The 20,221-nt window shown below is 41.5% G+C and overlaps 1 protein-coding gene across 4 annotated transcripts in view; it reads left to right on the top strand.

Moving 5' to 3' along the window:
• The window catches only part of ELOVL6 (ELOVL fatty acid elongase 6), a 141,097-nt gene that overhangs the window by 80,592 nt on the left and 40,284 nt on the right, over positions 1-20,221 (top strand). For 3 of the 4 annotated variants that reach the window (XM_005287927.5, XM_065596214.1, XM_065596211.1), the window contains one exon: positions 14,774-14,905. The exons of the other annotated variant lie outside the window; for it this stretch is intronic. In XM_005287927.5, the coding sequence (XP_005287984.1) occupies positions 14,774-14,905 (132 nt within the window). The remainder of the gene's footprint in view (positions 1-14,773; positions 14,906-20,221) is intronic. 4 annotated transcript variants of the gene reach the window in all.

The following is a 20,221-nucleotide window of genomic DNA, read 5'->3' as shown; positions in this document are numbered from 1 at the left end:
AGACAGCACTGCAGCACAAAGCAACTCACTATCATTATGATGACACCCTGTAACTGTGCCTTAGTGGGTCACAACTGAGGATGCCAAATTTGGGACGAACTGCTGAAAAATAGGGCAAACACAGCCCAAAATTGGTGGTTATTTTGAATAAGATATACCAAACCAGCCACGAAAGTAAACTGCTGTTTCACCACACTTGCTAACAAGAAAACATAAAGGCAGTTTTCTCAAGCTTTCCAGTTTCTATATTACCACCAAAAACACTGCATTCAGAAATGAGTGGTTCTTTACAATCAGTCTCATCAAATAGGTTTTTCTGATCCTAAAGGACCAACCACACACCCACGTCAATATAGAACTTAGATCTGACCCAAAAAAAAAATCACACAGATGCCAGTCCTTTAGTATCTAAAATCTGAAGATTTATTTATAGAAAGAAAGAAAGAGGTGAGCGTTAAAATTGGTTAACGGAATTAATTACATACAGTGAGGGCAAAGTTATTGGTTTAGGCTTGTAGCAATAATGGAATAAACTGCTGACTTAAGTCAAGTCTCTGGAATGCATCCACAGCTCAGATGGGTTATTTAGTCTTTTGTTCAGTTTATTTAGTCTTTTGCTTCAGTTTGTAGCAAAATTCCTCCAGAGGTAAGAAGCAGAATTGAAGACAAAATGGAGGTGTTTTCAGGGCCTTTTATAGCTTTTGCCATGTGGAGGGCATCCCATTGTTCTTATTGTGGGAAATTACAGTACCAAGATGGAGTTTGGAGTTACACGGGCAAGTCACATGTTCATATCCAATTTCCCTCAGTCATTGCAGGAAGCCATTACCTACACTCCAGACAGCAAGTTTACATGACAGTCCTCTCAGTGTAAGTGGGTGTCTTCCATGGTCCATTGTCAAGCAAGTGTTTCTTGATGAACCACTTAATTTGAACAGTTCCTTCAAGGTGTGCTGGCTAGCTGCCTTGTGGGTGTTACCCCAGGAGCCAACATTTGAAATCCAAGTATAGAGCCAATACTTATAACTTCACATACAAAAGTGATACATTCATACAGATAGTATAATCATAACCAGCAAAACATAACCTTTTCCTAGACACCTCAACCAGCAACACTTGTACAATATTTGCTGCAAATATATAACAGTGGTTACAACAATGATCACACACCCATATCTACATTGTCTTTTAATAAGATCCAGACAGTGCAGATGCCTTGCTTTCCTGACCAGTTCCTCTATCCAATTTTTTTTTTTTTTTTGTAAATTTATCTTCTAGTTTATATTTTTCACACATGCTTTTATTTTGGTTGTCCAAGGATTACATTCTAGATCTGAATGAGTTAATATGCAAACATTTCCCAAATACCTTCCATCAATTTTGCATGAATAAACTTGAACATATCTTTGGATGCCCCTGTTGGTAAGGTTGGTGAGTGATTTTTGAGAAAGTCTTGGGTGTCCCTTTATATTTCGTTGGAGTAAGTCATGTTAACCCTCTTGAAAAACAAGAGGCCTCTGCATGACATTTTTCACAATCCAGTGGTAGCTGTGACAATATCATTTCTGACGAAGTGCCCCTAAATGATGTAGAAGGTCATTGTCTGTTGGAGAGTCGGTCTCTTAGGACAGTTATACAATCAGCTTGCTGCTGACTTTTATCATTAAATATCCTATGTTCCATTTGGGGTAATTACATTTTTCCTACCTTCATTCCCTTGCCATTTCAATAGATAGCATCATTTAAACTGCTTAAGAGTTGCTGTTGCTATTGCAGTGGTAGAGGACTGACATTTCCATCACAGTGCATTGGATCTAGCACAGGTACTGTGGCAAAGACAACTTTATTTAAACTTTATTGGTATGTTGTTTGTAGTGTACCAAATTGTGCCATTTTAATTAAACATTCCATCCCAAGAGTCCCTGAGTCCCTAAATTTCAACCACCTAAATCCTGGCAGTCCAGCAGCTTGGCACATATCTCATACATAAACCCCAGTGGAATTCACAAAGTAGGCGTCCCCCCTCCTAACTTGCCTTTGGGGCTGACCCGGTAGATGTGCTCAGAGCATACCTAAACCCATACAAAAGATGACTGAGGAGGAGGAGATGGTGCCCCCAACTAGTTAGAGCACTCATCCAGGACATGGGAGATCCATGTTCAGATCCCCACTCTGTCTCATGAGGAAGGAACTTGAATTTCATCACCCACCTCCCAGGGCACTGCCATAACCATAATCACGGTAGGGATCTACTGTAGACCACCAACTCAGGAGGAAGAGGTGGAGGAGGCATTTCTAGAACAAATAACAGAAAAACTCAAACACACAAGACCTGGTAGTATAAAACACAAAATGTGCAATAAGTTCTTGGAGTGCATTAGGGAGAACTTCTTGTTTCAGAAGTTGGAGGAAGTAACCAGGGAGACAGCATTTTAGATTTGATTCTGATTTGAATCTGAAGGTTGAAGGCAATTTGAGTGAAAGTGATCATGAAATGATTAGGTTTCATGATTTTAAGGAAAGGAAGGAGTAAGAGCAGCAGAATAAGGACAGTGGACTTCAAAAAAAGCAGACAGTAAACTCAGAATTGGTAGGTAAGGTCCCAGGGGAAGAAAATCTGAGGGGAAAAGGAGCACAGGAGAGCTGGCAATTTCTTGTAGTCAAAACTAAAGGCACAATAGCAAATTATTCCAATACAAAGGAAAGCTATGAAGAAGAATAAGAGGCCAACATGGCTCCATTGCGAGCTCTTTAAGGACCAGAAAAATAAAAAAAAATCCAACAATAAAGTGGAAACATGGACAAATAGCTAAAAAGGAGTACAAAAGAATAGCACAAGCATGTAAGGACAAAATCAAAAAGGCTAAAGCACAAAAGGAGTTTCACTTAACTCATAAGGAACATAACAAGGAACGTAACAGGTAATAAGAAGAGATTCTATAAATGCATTTGGAGCAAGAGAAAGATGAAGGAAAGTGTAGGTGCACTGCTTAGTGGGAAAGGAGAGCTAACAACAGATAAGATCAAGAAAGCAAAGGTTTTAATGTCTATTTTGCTTCAGTCTTCACTAAAAAGGTTACTTATGACCAGATACTTAATACAATTAATAATAACCTAAAGGAGGAAATGCAAGCTAGAATAGGGAAAAAACAGGTAAAGAAAAGTTGTGTGTATTCAAGTCAGCAGAGCCTGATTAAACTGTGTGGTAACTTGTATATCTGCATCTGTGTGGTATCTTGTATCTCTGGCAATTACACCGTATATCTTCTCTAAAGAGAAGGCAAAGGCGGCCAGCTTAGGCTGCTTGTCCTTTGCTGAAGATATTACAGTGTAGTCTGGGGATTATGCAATCTGGAAATACCCCTTTCAGAAGGGAGAGAGGCATGTGTCTCCATCCAAGAGAGGCAGCAGCTGGGGAGCCAGAAGTCTAGAGTGGATGCCCTTGCTGGACCATAAAGGAGGGACACTGGCCCTGAACTGTGACAACATTCTCATAAGCAAGCTAGGGAAATGTGGTCTAGATTAAATTACTATAAGGTAATTACTGGTAATTACTGCGTAACTGGTTGAAAAATAGTACTCAAAAAGTAGTTATCAGTGGTTCGCTGTCAAACTGGGAGGATGTATTTAGTGGGATCCCACGGGGGTCCGCCCCGGGTCTAGTACTATTCAACATTTTCACCAAAGTATTGGATAACTGAGTGGAGGATATGCTTATAAAATGTGCAGAGGATACCAGAGGAGGGGTTGGTAGCACTTTGGAGGACAGGATTAGAATTCAAAATGACCTTCACAAATTGGAGAACTGGTCTGAAAACAACCAGATGAAATTCAATAAAGACAAACAAAGTACTTTATCTGGGAATAATTGGGTAGGTAGTCGTACTGCTGAAAAGGAGTGGGGGATTATAGAGGATCACAAATGGAAAATGGGCCAACAATGTGATGCAGTTGTGAAAAAGGCTGATATCATTCTGGGGTGTGTTAATCTTTATACCAAAGACAAGTGTTGTTTGTAAGACCCGGGAGGTAAATGTATCTATTCAGCAGTGGAGAGGTCTCAGCTGGAGTAGTGTGTTCAGTTTTAGGCACCACACTTTACGAAGATGTGGACAAACTGGAGAGAGTCCAGAGGAGAGCAACCAAAATGATAAAGGGTTTAGAAAAACCCAACCTATGAAGAAAGGTTAAAAATATTGGGCATGTTTAGTCCTGAGAAAAGAAGACTGAAGGGGGGCGTGATAAGTGTAAGAGACCAGGCCATAGGCAATCTAGCCTAGCAGTTACCAAGTCAAGGACTATCACAACACAGCAGTCAGCAATCAGGGATCAGAGTAATCGCGAGAGCCATGGTCAAATAGGCAAGAGTCAGTCCCAGAGTCAGAGACCAGAGAGGGCTACCTGGCTAGAATCAGGAGGCAAGAGTCATGGTGAGAGTCAGGCTGGGGTCGGAGACTGAAGATTAGCAAGAAAGGTGCGGTGTGGCGTCAGAGCAGGCCAAAAGTCTACATGGTTACCCAGACAACTTCCTGGGCCATCCTCCAGAGTTAAATAGTGACCATGGACCAATCAGAAGGCCACAGGGTGCTGTTGCTCTGGTCTCTTTGGGTGATACTTCCTGTGGCACCTAATCTCCACAGTGCTCCAGTGGCCTCCTGATGGTGATGTGGGAATGTTAGCTGCCCCAGGCTGCAGCCCCGGCTTCTAGTCCTGCAGATCCTTACAATATTTTGTTTAGGTATTAGGAAAAACTTTCTAACTCTAAGGATAGTTCAGCACTGAAACAGGTTACCTAGGGATGTTTGTAGAACCCCCATCATTGGAGGCTTTTAAGAACAAGTTATACAAACATGTCAGGGGTGGTTAGGTTTATTTGGTCCTACCTCAGCATGGAGGGGAAGGACTAGATGACCTCTCAAGGTCCCTTTCAGCCCTACAGTTCTACAATTCTTTGTCTTATTGGCTAGTGTAGGCGGCTCTGTGTTCATTGTGCTAGCTTTTGTGAAGCCCATTCTTAGGTGCCCAACTCTCCCTATGCATTGTGCCTAATTCCACTGGATGGCACAGTGTCTGGATGGCAGGGTGCAGAGGATTGTAAAGCATAAGTCCCCCTTGTGCATCTGACCAAAGTGTTTAAAGGAGCTGGGCCTGGGAAAGGTTTGGGCCTGAAGGGTCACTTGGACACTGAGCATGTGGAAAAACTCCAGGCAGAAATGCCTGGAAGTTTCTGCAGAGATAAAAAACAGGGAAGGACTCCAGATAGGAAATCCTGAGCATGGATGCTCAGAAGAGAGCAGGGAGTGTTTCAAGGAGTCTAGGGTGGGCTGAGGGGAATGGCTGATCAGAGCCAGCGAAGGGCTGAAAAGCTGTGCCCAGCTTGGAAAATTAAAAGCAGGCAGAGCAGACCTCAGGGAGGCAGGGCTGTGCCAGCCTGAGACTGGTGTGGAAGAGACTTTATTTTGAGTTTGTTTTATGCTAGTAAGCCAGACCCCAGGGTGTTGTGTCACAAGCCTTTGTGTAGTCATTGAGGAGACTGAGTGAAGGGGAAACTGAGGCAAGGTACAGCAGTGTCACTTCAGGCCATGAGGAGATTCTCAAGGGGTGGTTGACTTTATTACAGGAGCCTTTTGGAGCTTACATAAATGTAAAGTTTTTATCTTTAAAATGAAAAACAGATCATTAAATGAGAATAGCTAGAAAAGAATTTGATCACTTTGCTATTGATCTGCTTTATGGGGACACAGAAATATTGACAATGGGATGGAGATTTAGTTATTTTGTATTGTACACCTCTAGCCCGATATAACGCTGTCCTCGGGAGCCAAAAAATCTTACCGCGTTATAAGTGAAACTGCGTTATATGGAACTTGCTTTGATCCGCCGGAGTGAGCAGCCCCACCCCCCTGGAGCGCTGCTTTACCACATTATATCCGAATTCGTGTTATATCGGGTCGCGTTATATTGGAGTAGAGGTGTATCTATAAAATATACTTCTACCTGTAGGTATGTTAATTGAATAACCTCTGGTGAAACTCAGGTACAAATAGTGTCCTTGTCCCCAAGTTCAGCTGCAGTTGTATCTGTTTATAACACAAACTTGGAGTTAGTAAATGGCAGAAGTTTAAATGAAAGCTGATAATATTAAAAGTGCATCAGAGCTACAGTGACAGATGTAATTATCTTCCTTGCTGGTATTCTACATTGTGCCAGCCCTATGGTGATGAGGAGACAACGCCAGCAATGTCTTGAGAATGCAATAATATGTCGAAGGAGAAATAATGTTTATCATCACTGCCTCTTTTATAACAGGGAGTCTTGGTGTAAGATGCAGGGTCAATTCTCAGTGTAATGTGCAAAGATTTAGCTATACAAATTCCTGTTAACTTAAATGGGAACTATGTGTGACTAAATCTCTCTGCATGCTGAACTCTAATATTGCAGGGATGTTCATTGTTTTGTGGGTTACCAGAAATGAACAGATGGGCCCAGATTCTGTTTACTTACGTGGGTGAAAATCCCAAGTAACTGTACAAAAACATAGTTACTTAAGGATTTATACCAAAGACAATAAGATCAGAATCAAACCCATAACTGGAAGACATGGACCCATTATCCAGTGCTCTGCAACTTGTATAAATAGTGTTTCTATCAGACTCTGGTAGTCTAAGGTACATCTACGCTGCATGCTTCTTTTGGCAACGTGTAGTTTACATTCACACGTAAGAGCCCTAGCATGGGTATAAATAGCAGTGTGTAGTTGGTGAGACATGGCTTAGGTGAGTAGAGTCGAAACATGCCTGATGGGTGTTGGTATGTACGTGAGTACATATTCTACATGGCTTTCATCTTGCGCGAGCCATGCCTCTGTTTACACTATTGTTTTTAGCAGGGTAGTGTCCCACTGTCTGCTTGCTGCTGGAGTCCTTCCTATGCAGAAGAAATAATACAACTTCAGTGTTTAGAACTGGGTATCACTGTTAAGGTACATATTGTGTCTTATACTAAAGGCCTGATTTCATTCTCTCTCACAGTGGTGTAAACCAAGAGTAACTCCATACACTTCAGTGGAATTTCACTGATTTGAGAGGGTAATCAAGCTCTTACTATTGAACATCCTGTTCAAGTAAATGTTTATCAAACTATTGGTGAGATCTTGATATTGAAAGACAGATTTGTCCTATGTGTTTTAAATAGCTACCTACCTGTGACAGTCTGTACCCCTATGTTCACCCCTTTTATAGAACTATGATAAATCTGGTACAAAGTATGCCTGGGAGGTATCATTTGAAAACTCATAATTTGCTAACCAATATGGCCCTGGTAAAGTATGGTTTCAGAGTAGCAGCCGTGTTAGTCTGTATCCGCAAAAAGAACAGGAGTACTTGTGGCACCTTAGAGACTAACAAATTTATTAGAGCATAAGCTTTCGTGGGCTACTGCCCACTATGCATCCGAAGAAGTGGGCAGTAGCCCACGAAAGCTTATGCTCTAATAAATTTGTTAGTCTGTAAGGTGCCACAAGCACTCCTGTTCTTTTTGCTGGTAAAGTATGTGTGGTAACACTGTATGTTAAGTTATCAGAATCTACTATACGATATTACTAAGACATGTCACAAGTCTGGAAAGCAGTCACAAACCAGTTCTCTAGAGACAAAAGGCTAGTCAGCACCTCAGCCAGGTGTCAACAAAATCAAATGGAACATCACCTTGTTAAGTGGCCATTCTTTGGCAGGAAAGAGGATGTGGACGAAAATCTACATCTTGACAGAGAAACAGCTGAGGTTGCCTATCCACACAGACTTTGTCTCCTAAACCTCAGCTGGAGAAGATTCTCAAAGAAGAGAAAGAACAATAGGAAGGGAGAACAGATGCCCCAAATGATTTCTCCCTTCCTCTCTACCCACGGCATTGACAACATGTGACGAACAAAGGAAGTAGCATTGTACTGAGAGGAATCCTGTCTGAAAGGAATTCAGCCAGTAAGACTGCTGAAACGTGGTGAGAGAGACTTTGCTTTGAATTCACTAATTTGTTGAGTTAGGCATTAGTTGCATTTTACTTTTTTCTTGTAATCAATCCTGACTTTTATGCCTCATTATCTTTCTGTAGTTAACACATTTGTTTTATTGTTTTATCTAAACCAGTGTGTTTGGGAAACACCATTTGGGAAAACAGGGTTTGTGCATATCACTTTCTTTTAATAAAATGACAAACTTTATATGAGTTTTATTGTCCAGGAGAGATCTGGGCAATACAAGATGCACATTTCTGGGGGAAAGACTGGGAATTTGCTGGTGTTGCTCTGCAGTGTAATTCAAAACTGGCTGACTATAGCACTCATACAATACAAGTGGGATTAATTTACATGCTGAAGGCTGTGTGTGAGCAGACCAGGAATGGTAGCTCAAAGCAAAGCCGTGTAAATGGCACCCCAGGTTCATCAGTCCAGATTGTACCCTGTCACACTAGCATTTTGAAAGCCAATTTCTATTAGAAATCTAGTGAATGGGGGAACATTGTGAAGCTGACTTCTGTTTGCATTGTATTTCCCTGGTAGCGTGTTACTTGGAAGAATCTCATTAATGAGTGCACTTTCCCACGTGAGTGACTTTCATTGTCACTGCTCTAAATATAAATGTCACAGGACATTTTGCTGTAGGCATAAATCACATTACACTGACGCGCATATCAGATTGGTCTTCTGATATATTTCCCTCCTTTAAAATTCTTAAGTACTGTAGAGTGTGGAAGAAATAGTTGCAGAATTGCATATTTACATTCCAGAGTTATAGTTACTATTTATTATATAAAGCTGACAAATCTGTACAGTGAACCCATCCTCAGTGATTTTTCTCCTTGTATCTGTGAAGCTAGAACAAGGTCTTGCTTTGTTGGTATTTCAGAAGTGCAAATGCTAAGGTGATTAGGAATAGTTTCACACCTTTTTATATGAACAGAACTTGCAATTGTAAATTAGCACCTTGAAGAAAGCAACATTGCCTGAGTTCCCAAGAACAGGCTGCTTGCAAAAGGAGCATATCGATGTGCTATACAGTGTAAAGTTTCTCAGATCAAATGTAGTTTAAAATAGCCATAGCCTTTTTCTGTGGAAGGCTGATTCTGACAGACGCTTAAAAGTATCTTACTTTTCATTTCACCAACAAGAATATTTGGCCTAAAAAAACACTTCAGTATTTTACAAACTATATTTTTGCGGGGGTGGGGGGGGGGAGAGAGAAGAGGAGGAACATTTATCACTTGGTACCTTTGTCTTGTTTACTTTCTTTTGTTTTCCTACCTTAGGCCAGGTGACAGTCTCTCCCTGCCACTTCTTGATACCTGAATTGGCTTTCTTGGAGGCAACACTTCCTGTCTGTGACTGACAAGAAGCACTGTTTCTGGTGGGATGGATTTTCTCCATCTTTCTTTGTTTCCTTCAGTCTCTGCCTCTCCTTTCTCAGTTTTTAATGCTTTGTTTGCTGTTTTCTATCTCTTGTTCTCACTGTACTTTTACTCCCTCTGTTATTACACTTTATTTCTCCTTCCTCTGTTTTCTCACCTTCACTTCCTTCTCTTTTCTGTCAACTTCCTTTGCTCTTTTTCTATAGTCATCATCCTCTCCTTCCCTCCTCCATTTGCCTTCCACTTGTCACCCACTTTTGTCCATCTTCTCCTACAACCCTTTCCCTACCGATTTCCTTTCTGCCATGTTACGGTTTCCCTTCCTCTGCTGTTGATTTCCAGAAGATCTCCCCCACATTTTCAGCCTGCAAGTCCACACATTATCTTCCTCCCTCTAGTAACCCCCATAATAAGCATAGTGCTCCGTACAGCCTTTAGGAAGATTCCTCCAGTCTGACTGTGAGACAACAGGCAATTTTCAGAGGCTTCACAGAGTGCAGAGCACTCAGTACCAATAGTGCTTAATCCCTGATGACTGGAAATGTAGGAAGGTGGAAGACAACTGTGAGAAGCAGGAACTCCTGCAAAATGTGGGGGACTTGGCAGCCTTGTCTTTCTTTATGTCTGCTGTGTTATCCTTAGAGAACAGAATTGAAGGAAAACATATGAATGTGCTAACGCTGAAATTATTAGATGTGAGACTTTGCTACTGACTTACTTTTTTGGGTTTTGAGCTTCAAGTCTTAATATTGCTTTATTGTTCTGTTGTGTTTAGATTGTAATACAATTGTCATCAGGGATTTTATCCTTATATTACAGTGTCCTAGAACTACTCCAAAACTCTGTCTATAGAATTACTTCTGTGTTACTAGTGTCATGCTGGCCAGAACTATTGCAGTAACATCTGAATACCATTACTTTATATCTGTTCATTAGGAACTGGACTGAGACTACCAAGATTTCACTCAGACCATTATACAAACATTACAAAATAACTTCTGGTCATTACTGATCTTGGCCAGATTTGAACCCATAATCTTAGTGTGGAAGACTCTGCAGCCCAATAACCAATCACGTGTATTACCCTCAGTCCTCTAGTACAGTCTCCCTTAAAAAATAGTTATTCCATAAGGGAAAAATAAAAAAATTCAAACTACTGATAACCATTCACTTTTTCTATCTCAAAAAGAGAGAGAAGGGATACTTTCAATATGAGACTCCTTTGTATACAGTACCCGTCATCACCTCAAGGCTGTACTATTGTGCTCTTAATTTAAAACTGTTCTGTACAGTACACATCTCCAATACAGTCAAATTCCCTAGTATTTTTCAGCACCAGTGGGAAGTCTTATACAGATACTGTACCATTTAAATAAGGAAATATGGAACTCATTAAAAAGCTGGTGAAGTGACCTAAAATGTAGCAGTTCCAATTAGTGTAATATAATTACAGTACTGACCTACTTGGTTAGACGTAACACAAAGCAATAATTTCATTAATAAGAGCTTAAGTGAAATGCCATTTGGGTAAATAAATGTTATCTTGACTATGAAGGGGGATATTTATGTTTCTTTCCTGACTGTGAACGTTAAGAACAAGCATTGAAACTGCATTATATCTTCTTTATTAAGAAAGGAACATGGTCCCAGATTTTCAAAGGTATCATTTACATACCTAAATATGCAGAGAGGCACCTAGTGGGATTTTAAAAAGTGCCCAGGCAGTTATCTATATCTTTAGATACCTAAATAAAAAATTGACCCATGATCACTTTGACATATTAGATATTTCATAGGGATTCATTTAATTTCCTTCTATGACAGGGAATGACTCACCACTGCAGCACCTCCTGCTGGCCGTCCTGGGAATTAGCTCTGGTTCACTGGTGCGCCCTCATCTACTGGCATCTCACCACCGTCACTTCTGCCATCAGGACCTGTGTTGCTCTCAGGACCACAGTGTCCTCTTCTGGAGGCAGCTCTCCAGCTGTGCCCCATTTGGTTCTCTCCCCTGCCCCCTTTTGTGGGGGGGCAGCAGTCCTCTGTCCAGCCACTTGCCTCAGTGGCAGGCGGCAGTCCAGGGTCTAGCCACCTTTGTCAGTGGCAACTGGGACCAAAGGGTGGGGGGGGAGAGGGCCCAGCAGTCACACACTGCGTCACCTCTAACCCCTGCCATCTGTTTCCCTGGGCCATTTCCCCACAGCTCTAGCACCTTCTCCGCCCTTGTATCCAGGCCCCAGTCTGGCAGCAGTCAGCCAAGAGCTCACTCATGCTCCCCTGACCCGCCCAGCGCTGCTCTGACCATGGTGCTGCCTCTTCTCCCTCCTTCAGGGCAGCCAGTCCTCCCTCCTCAACTCTAGGGAGTGACTGAAGCTTCTATGTTCAGCAGCCCTTCTTATATGGCCCCGTCTGGCCCTGCCTGGCTGTCTCTCTAACCCTTCTCCTGATTGGCTGTCTCTACAAGCCCTTTCCTAAATGGCTGCCTCCTGCGCAGCCTCCCTGGTGCTGCTTTACCCCCTCTTCTGCCAGTAGGGGCAGACGCCCCATCACACCTTCCCTGTGGTGATTCAACATTAGATACAGAATCAGCAGCTAGAGAAGAACAAATAGAGAGGGTCCTCTATGCATATTGTTAGATGTCACATTCTTCAGCACTTCCAAGACATTTTATTTATTTATTTTAATAGCCCGTTGTCTGAGCCTCTGGTTGCATTTACATTAATATATCATCATTTATAAGACCTTTAACAACATACTGCCAACAGCTGGAAGAATCAAAAGACAATTCCTCAGATCTTTATTCCATAATGCATCATAAAATACACAAAGTCAAAGCAATTCTTCCCAGACCTTTCCAGAACTATCCTTTAAATCAAACACTTTATTGAGTTGATCTCAGGGGAAAGGCTGAGCAAACAAAGAGGCTCTAACACCTTGCTCTTAAGTTCAACAAACTTGAACACTGGTAATGCAGAATAGGGATCAGTTCCAGAGTCATGAACACTCCAGAGAAAATGACTTGCCTCCAGGCCACCCAGAATTCAAACACTTTTATCAAAAACACCTTGGCTGATCTCAGCTCTTAGAAGGGTACATACATCAGGGAGAGAGACAAATTAAAGCAGCCAGGATGCTCAGCATGCATGGTTTTATAGATTAGCACTGATGCCTAAAACTGTATGCATAGAGACTCAGATTTTCAAAACTGTCTAGGAGATTTGGATGCCCAACGGAGGTGTCTGATTCCTCCCCTGGGCGGGCGGGGGTTGAAAATCCCACTCAGAAGCAATTACAAAGTCAATAGGATATACAGAGAACAGGTATAATGTGCTCAAAGCAGCTTTCATTGCTAATTAAGCAGGTTGCTGAGTTTTGCACCAGTTGAAGATTCCCTGTTGGGTGGCCCCAGGTAGAGATGACAAAGTTATGGATAACTATATGGGCAAGACCATAGCCAAGAAAAAAAGATAGCAACTCCCTAGACAAGCATAGATGTAACACAGTGTGATTCCAGTCCAGAGCAATTTAGGGTCCAAACAACCCCTGAGGTGTAAACCTCATTGACAAAGGGTGAGTATACCCTATACAGAGGGAGCATACACCACCTCATCCAATTTACTTAGAAGTTTTCCATGCCCATTGGTGTCACCTCCATCTAGCCTGGAGTGAAATTCAGCCAACTCATCTTCATCAGTGCCTCATCTCAGGGAAACATAAGGCCGTACCAGCCAGGTCTGATTGGGGAAAAAAAGCATAGTGCTTATGATAAACATGCTGTTGTAATTGCCACGCCAGTGGCTCTCAGTCTCACTGTGTTCTTCAAGGGAGGACAGTCCCATGCTTGTCATGAAATCTTTGAGATCCTGAGTCGATGTACAAGTGTTCTTATCCCCAGGGACAGTGAAGTTAACGTAGATAACTCCAGTGCCAGGCCAGACAAGGATATTTTCAGCTGGGGAGGGTGACTTGAGGTGCAGCAGAGCTGTCCGTATATCAGCATAACTCTGCATGCAAAACCATTAATTGCTTTTTCATTCCAGTTGATGATTTGTTACATGTTGCATTAACTGTGTCAAGAGAAACATACTTTTTTAGGACACATGAAACTCCTATGTTGTCCAAGTCTTAATGCGATGTCTTTGGGCTCACATCGCTATTTAGCTTTCATCGTTATATGATATTTGTGTTTTGTTTGTCACTCATTAAGGCTTAGATGAAACTGGCTGACTTTGTACTACTACAGCAAAGAGCAATCTGCTGCAGCTGGGTTTATCTAGTCCATTGATATTTATGATTACTCATTTTCCCTTTGTTTGCAATTACACACTGCGTCCAAAAATCTGCTCCTAAATATATATCTACACAGTTAGGACATTAGTAATGTTGTGCATCATTATTAATTTGTCTGAACCTCTGGTTGCATTTACATTAATAGATCATCTAATTAATACATAGACACTTGTTACAAGCCATCGGAATCTCTTGTGTGCGTAGAAAGGGGTCCCAAATTTCATTCTTTTCTGACCTGCTGCAGTTGAGCCTCAGTGAATTATAAGATTGAGGTTCAAATGCTGGCTGATGGAAATATATATCCTGATGTATCATTACAGGCATTTTCAAGTGATGCTTGCTTTGTAGTTCAGTTCATTAGCAAAGTAGTATATGACCATTTCAGCATACTCATTAGACTTCTCCACAGAGAATAATCCTGCACTGCACCCAAATTGCTTCTCATGAACTATAAAAATCAAAACAATATGACCACTGATTAATAGAACTATTGGCCTCTACCCAGAAGTTCCCATCTTTTAGGAGCCTCTTCAAATTTTGTTTTGTTTTGTTAAGAGAGTCAAAATTCTTATTTGAGGAAGCAATGAGAGACAAGTGCATGTTAAGCAAGAAACATGCAGGCAGCACTATATCAATTGAACATGTTGAATGAACCATTAAACCTGATCAGTTGGTTCAGATACGAACTGAACATTGATTTTTAGAATTACATGCATGGGCAGAGGATCAAATTGGCCATGCGCCATCTGTTTTTCTTCACTAAAGGAAAACGTTCCTGAGTAGGGGGAGAAAATATCTGCAATACAAGCCAAAGCTTGCAGTATTTATTCAGGAAAGTTCCAATTGAGTCAATCGGAATTTTGCCCTGAGTAGGAACTTCAGGATCTGGATTTATGCTCATGTACATTTGACTATTCCATTATTCAAATTAATAGTAGAAGTGTGTTTAAATGGGAATTATTTTATTTTTAGCAAGGAAAGTGACAAGTTCTTGGCAATCATCTAAAGATGAGAAAACACTGTGTACAACTGATGAATAATAAATATTTTATGGGGATTTTTTTCTTCGCTTTTTTTACAGGAAGAAATCTTTTCTGTTTTCAGCTCTATACGCTGCCTTTATATTTGGTGGTCGGCACCTAATGAACAAACGAGCAAAATTTGAACTGAGGAAACCACTAGTGCTCTGGTCCCTGAGCCTTGCAGTCTTCAGGTAGGCCATTTTTTAAACAGCAAGGAATTGTTTGTATTAGTTTATTAACTGGGTTAAAAGAGATACAGCCATAACAAAAGTATCAAGATGACAAAAAACTGTACCTGAAGAAGTATTTCTTTAGTTGTATCATTTAATGTCTTTGAGTCCTCCAACCTCCCCTCACCCCAAAATAGTCCTATTTTGCCTGTCACATCATAAGCATCTTAGGAAGAGGAAACTAATAGCCAATCTCTTCAAGAGTAAGGTGGGAAGCGATAAATCAGAAAGTTACTTTGTATAATTGTGACAGCCAAACTTTCCTATTGATCTACATTTATATGGTTGTGTTAGTAGAATCTTTAGGCCATGATTTTGATCTGTTACCCTGATGTAAATCTGGAATAAGTTCGTTGACATCAGTGAAGTTACACTGGTGGACTGAGATCAGAATCTGGCCCTGGGTTATTCCAAGAAAGTAAAATAAAGAATTTGTGAATGCAAAGGAGGATAAGAGGAAGTGGGAAATAATCTTACTCTGCTCTGACCTACCTCCTCTGAGCTTGATCTTGCCCCATTCAAGTCAGTGGCAAAACTCTCATTGAGAGCAAAGACAGGCCGTTTGTCACCTATTTGACGCAGCTGTGAGTCTGACTGATCTTAATTACAACTTTCCCCTAATATCCCTTCCAGCTACACATGGTACCAACTCAATTCACCAACCACAGTCAGCTAATGTACAGAGAAACTAGGGATTGTGAATTCCGAGTAGCACAGATTTCGGTGTTTATAGGGAACATGTGTTATAATTCACTATGCAGCATGAAAACAATTTGTAAACCAGTATCAAAGGCCACTGATAGCTGCATATATTTCTAACTCCATGGATTATTCATTATAGCAGTTCACACCCACGATTCAGGTTTGCAAAGTGAACAGAGATGTCAGTAGAACACTGTGGCTGGTTTGCAAATTATGTCACAGACTGTTAGTTTGATGTTTTGTCTTCACTACGATAAAATGGTGTGGGTTTTTTTGTTTAAATGTTGGCAAGTTTTGACTAACAGTCTAAAACCTAGTTTAGAGAGGGCAAGGTATACTTTAGATTGACTCAACCAGCTAGCCTGTGCTTGCCTGTGCCTTGTCTGCACTAGAGCTTTATAACCTGTTAGTTTGAACGTGCTAGCTAAGATGGTCTTAAACAGTGTTTCCCAAACTCTTTACTAAGGTGACCCACCACTGCATTTTATCTTTTGTTTGTGACTCACGATTACGTAGTTACATATATGCACCCTCTGCTCCGGCACTGCAACCCTAATCCCAGCTGGGGGTGCTGAGGGTGGGAGAATGGAGAGCAATCCCACCCCACGCTCACCCCACAATGGCAGCTCCTGTCCCATGTGGCTGGGCCAGCTCCCCAGTCCAGGTCTGGCCCACTCTCCACTCAGGTTTGGCCCAGCCATCCCTCCATCATTGAGGGACAGTCAGGTCAAATTTGAGCAAGTGATATTGCGACCTGGTGCACAAGATCATAGGGGTGGCCAGACCAAACCTGAATGGCACTGTGACTCCATGCACCAGGTCCCAATGCCCAGTGGAGAGCCAAGTCCAGCCCCATAGGACAGGAGCCACTGCTTCAGGGTGAGTGCAGGACAGGCTCTACTCCCCCCTCCCCCACCCGGCCCAACACTTGTAGCCTCTTCTTGTGCTAGGCTGGGAGAAGCATGTGTTTGCCTAGGCCAGGGCCCAGTGATCAACTGGTTAACCCAGCCCTGGACATGCAAACCAATCTAGAACTGTTCTGTGACTCATTGGTGGGTTAGGACCCACTGTTTAGGAAATACTGTTCTTAAAATAATGATCTTTTGCCTAGTGAAGAAAAGCCTGAGTGTCCTGACTAAATTCTACTTTAAGTTCTTACATTATGTCTATGTATAATTTTCCAATAGCTTCAATTAGCACTGCATTCTCCACCTCCTATCCTACCTGGACCCATAGGGTTGCCGGGCACCTGTTAGCATTTGCTGTACTTTATCCCAGAAGTGGCTGAATATCAGTGATGGGTGAACTCGTTCCTAGATGGTATTCAGTTTGTAGATGTTTGTAAAGTGATTTAGGATCCATTTGGATGAAAAACACACATAATTACAATTCTGTTTCCAATAAAATATAGCCGTTAGTGGTGGGCTGCCTTCTGTAACATTGTGTTAGCTTAATTCCCAATTTGAGAAAGTGTCGTGCGATTTCATAACTGTCTTTGAAAAAGGTCACCAAGACGATTAAAAAAAAAATTGCATTCAATGCAGATTGGCCCCAGGCTGACATGTGTTGAAGTAAATATATAGTAATGATGACCTGATACAGTTTTAAAAGCTTTTTTTATTGAGGGTTCTCCGAACATAAATAATATACTCCACTCAGGAGAATGAACATCAGAAATGTACTTTACATTTAGTAAATGATCTCAACATGGGGCTAAAACATCCAGAAACTGAAACTAGTGCAAAATATGCTAGTCCACTTGATCAGCGGAGTATCTTGCTACAAGCTATTAAGCCCGTGCTCTGTGATTTGCATCAGCCACCTGCCGATTTCTGGGTGAAGTTTTAAGGTGTCGGTTTGACTTCTAAAGCTGTAGGTGGGCAGGACCTAACTGCCTACTTCTCTCCATGGCCATGCTGCCTCAGTTGAGATCAGCAGAGGCACTTGAGCTGGCACCCCATCAGTGTAAGCAAGAAGAAGCAGTTGTCAGGGCATTCTCTGGGAGGGAAAATTTTGCTTTGGAATTTGCTTCCTCTTCCTTGCACTCCACCGTCTAAATAGCTCAGTTCCAATGACCTTCAGGATACATTGCAAAACTCATCATTTTTCTGCATGCTGGAAAGTGGGGGGGGACGGGACTGCAAAGGTGGGCAATTGTTGGGTAGGGAGAGAGATCTAAGTTTTTAAGTTGCCTGGGTTACTGGTAGAGTTATATTAAAATGTATGGCTGCCCTTAGGAAGGACTTTTTTTGGTTTAAGTTGCATTAAGGGTACCTAAAACATATGATTAGATGTCCCTTTTAGCATTCCCATAAGACTATATAAAGACTATATTAATTTTGCTTCAGTAGACAATATTTCTAGGATAGTGGTACTATTAGAGTAAGTTTAAGATGTATGCCCTAGTCTAAAACTAGCTGTAGATGCTAGAGCATCTAACTATGTGATGCAATTACACTGTATAGGATGAAAAGGGGAGAGGGAGAAAGGAGGTCAACATCTTATGAAAAGAAAATATAACTATAAGGTTGATTTTGAGCAGAATGGGTAGGGATTTTTCCACTGGAATGATTTGCTGACAGAAAATGCTGTTTTTTTGCAAAATTGAAATTTTTCTGCAAAAAATATCAATTTTGCTGAAAAAATTCAGTTTTCCATGGGAGGATCAAACTGATGGCTCGCCAATTCCAATTTCACTGTGCGTCTGCAGGCTTGCCAGGGCTGAGTTTCGGCATCTCTAGGCTCGGCAATTCATAGTCCCAGTACCTCTGGGTTTGCTGCATCCGTTACGAATGTAAAAAAAATTGCTTGAAACCTAGTTGCTTGAGCCCCAGCACCTCTTTTATTACAAATTAAGCACTGTGCCCAGCTCTGGGACCACAGAGTCTGAACACCCTAGTGCTCTGCCTCTCCACCCGGGGTGGGGGGCGGGCACTGAGCAGCCAGGCTCTTTGCTTCTCTAGCTCCCTGAGCTGCATTGCCCTTGTTTCGCCTCTCCCACAGCTGGTCTGGAAGGCTCTTGTCAGTTTCACTTTGTGCTGGATCCTGTTTGTTTCACTGGACAGGAGCTGTCCAGCAGGCAGCTAGGAAGCAAAACAATTCCATTTTGATTCTCCCAAAAGAGAATTTTTCTTGAAATCCGTTCCCATGAAAATGTTCATTTTTCACTTTTTTATCCTAGTCCAGGACTAACTCCTCCCGCTTCTAAAAAAACAGCAACACTAAAACACAAATTATTGAGAGCTTAATGAGAGTTCATTAATTTGGTCAAGGGTGAATTTTAGAATAGAAATGTAGGGCTGAAAGAGACCTCGAGAAGTCATCCATTCCAGCCCCTGTGGCAAGGACTAAGTAAACCTAGGTGATCTCTGACAAGTGTTTGTCCAACCTGTTCTTAAATGCCTTCAAGGATGGATTTTAGAGTAGCAACCGTGTTAGTCTGTATCCGCAAAAAGAACAGGAGTACTTGTGGCACCTTAGAGACTAACAAATTTATTAGAGCATAAGCTTTTGTGGGCTACTGCCCACTTCTTCAGATGCATCCGAAGAAGTGGGCAGTAGCCCACGAAAGCTTATGCTCTAATAAATTTGTTAGTCTCTAAGGTGCCACAAGTACTCCTGTTCTTTTTTCAAGGATGGAGATTCCACAACCTCCCTTGGAAGCCTATTCTAGGACTTAACTATCCTTATAGTTAGAAAGTTTTTCCTAATATATAACCTAAATCTTTATTGCTACAGATTAAGTTCATTACTTTTTGTCCTGCCTTCAGTGGATGTGGAGAACAATTTATCAGCATCCTCTTTATAACAGCCCTTAACATATTTGAAGACTATTAGTGAATCCCCCATTTTGCAAGACTAAACATGCCCATATTTTTAACCTTTCGTCATAGATTTAGAAAAACCTCTTATCATTTTTGTTGCTCTCTTTTGGACTCTCCAGTTGGTTCACATCTTTCCTAAAGTGTGGTGCCCAGAATAGGACACAGAATACTCCAACTGGGGCCTCACTAGTGCTGAGTAGAGTGGGATAATTACCTTCCGTGTGTGACATACAACATTCCTTTTAACGCACCCCAGAATGATATGCACAACTGCATCACATTGCTGACTCATTGAATTTGTGATCCACTATAACCCACCTAATTATTCCCCATTTTCTAGTTGTAGATTTGATTTTCTTTCTTCCTAAGTATAGTACATTGCACTTGGCTTGACTGAATTTCATCTTGTTGATTTCAGACCAGTTCTCCAATTTGTCAAGGTCATTTTGAATCCTAATCCTATCTTCCAAAGTGCTAGCAACCCTGCCCAGCTTGGTGCCATCTGTACATTTTATGAGCATGCTTTCCACTCCCTTATCCAAGTCATTAATGAAAATATTGAATGGTACCGGACGCAGGACTGATCCTGTGGCACCCCACTAAATGCATGCTCCCAATTTAACAGCAAACCATTGATAACCACTTTGTGAATACGGTCTGTCAACCAGTTGTTCACCCGCCCTATAGTAATTTCATTTAGACCACATTTCCCTGGTTTGCTTATGAGAATGTCACATCATGTCAAGCCTTA

This window comes from Chrysemys picta, chromosome 5 (genome assembly GCF_011386835.1).
Source record: "Chrysemys picta bellii isolate R12L10 chromosome 5, ASM1138683v2, whole genome shotgun sequence".
NCBI classification, from domain to species: Eukaryota; Metazoa; Chordata; order Testudines; family Emydidae; genus Chrysemys; species Chrysemys picta.
This window is presented reverse-complemented; position numbering and strand designations above follow the sequence as displayed.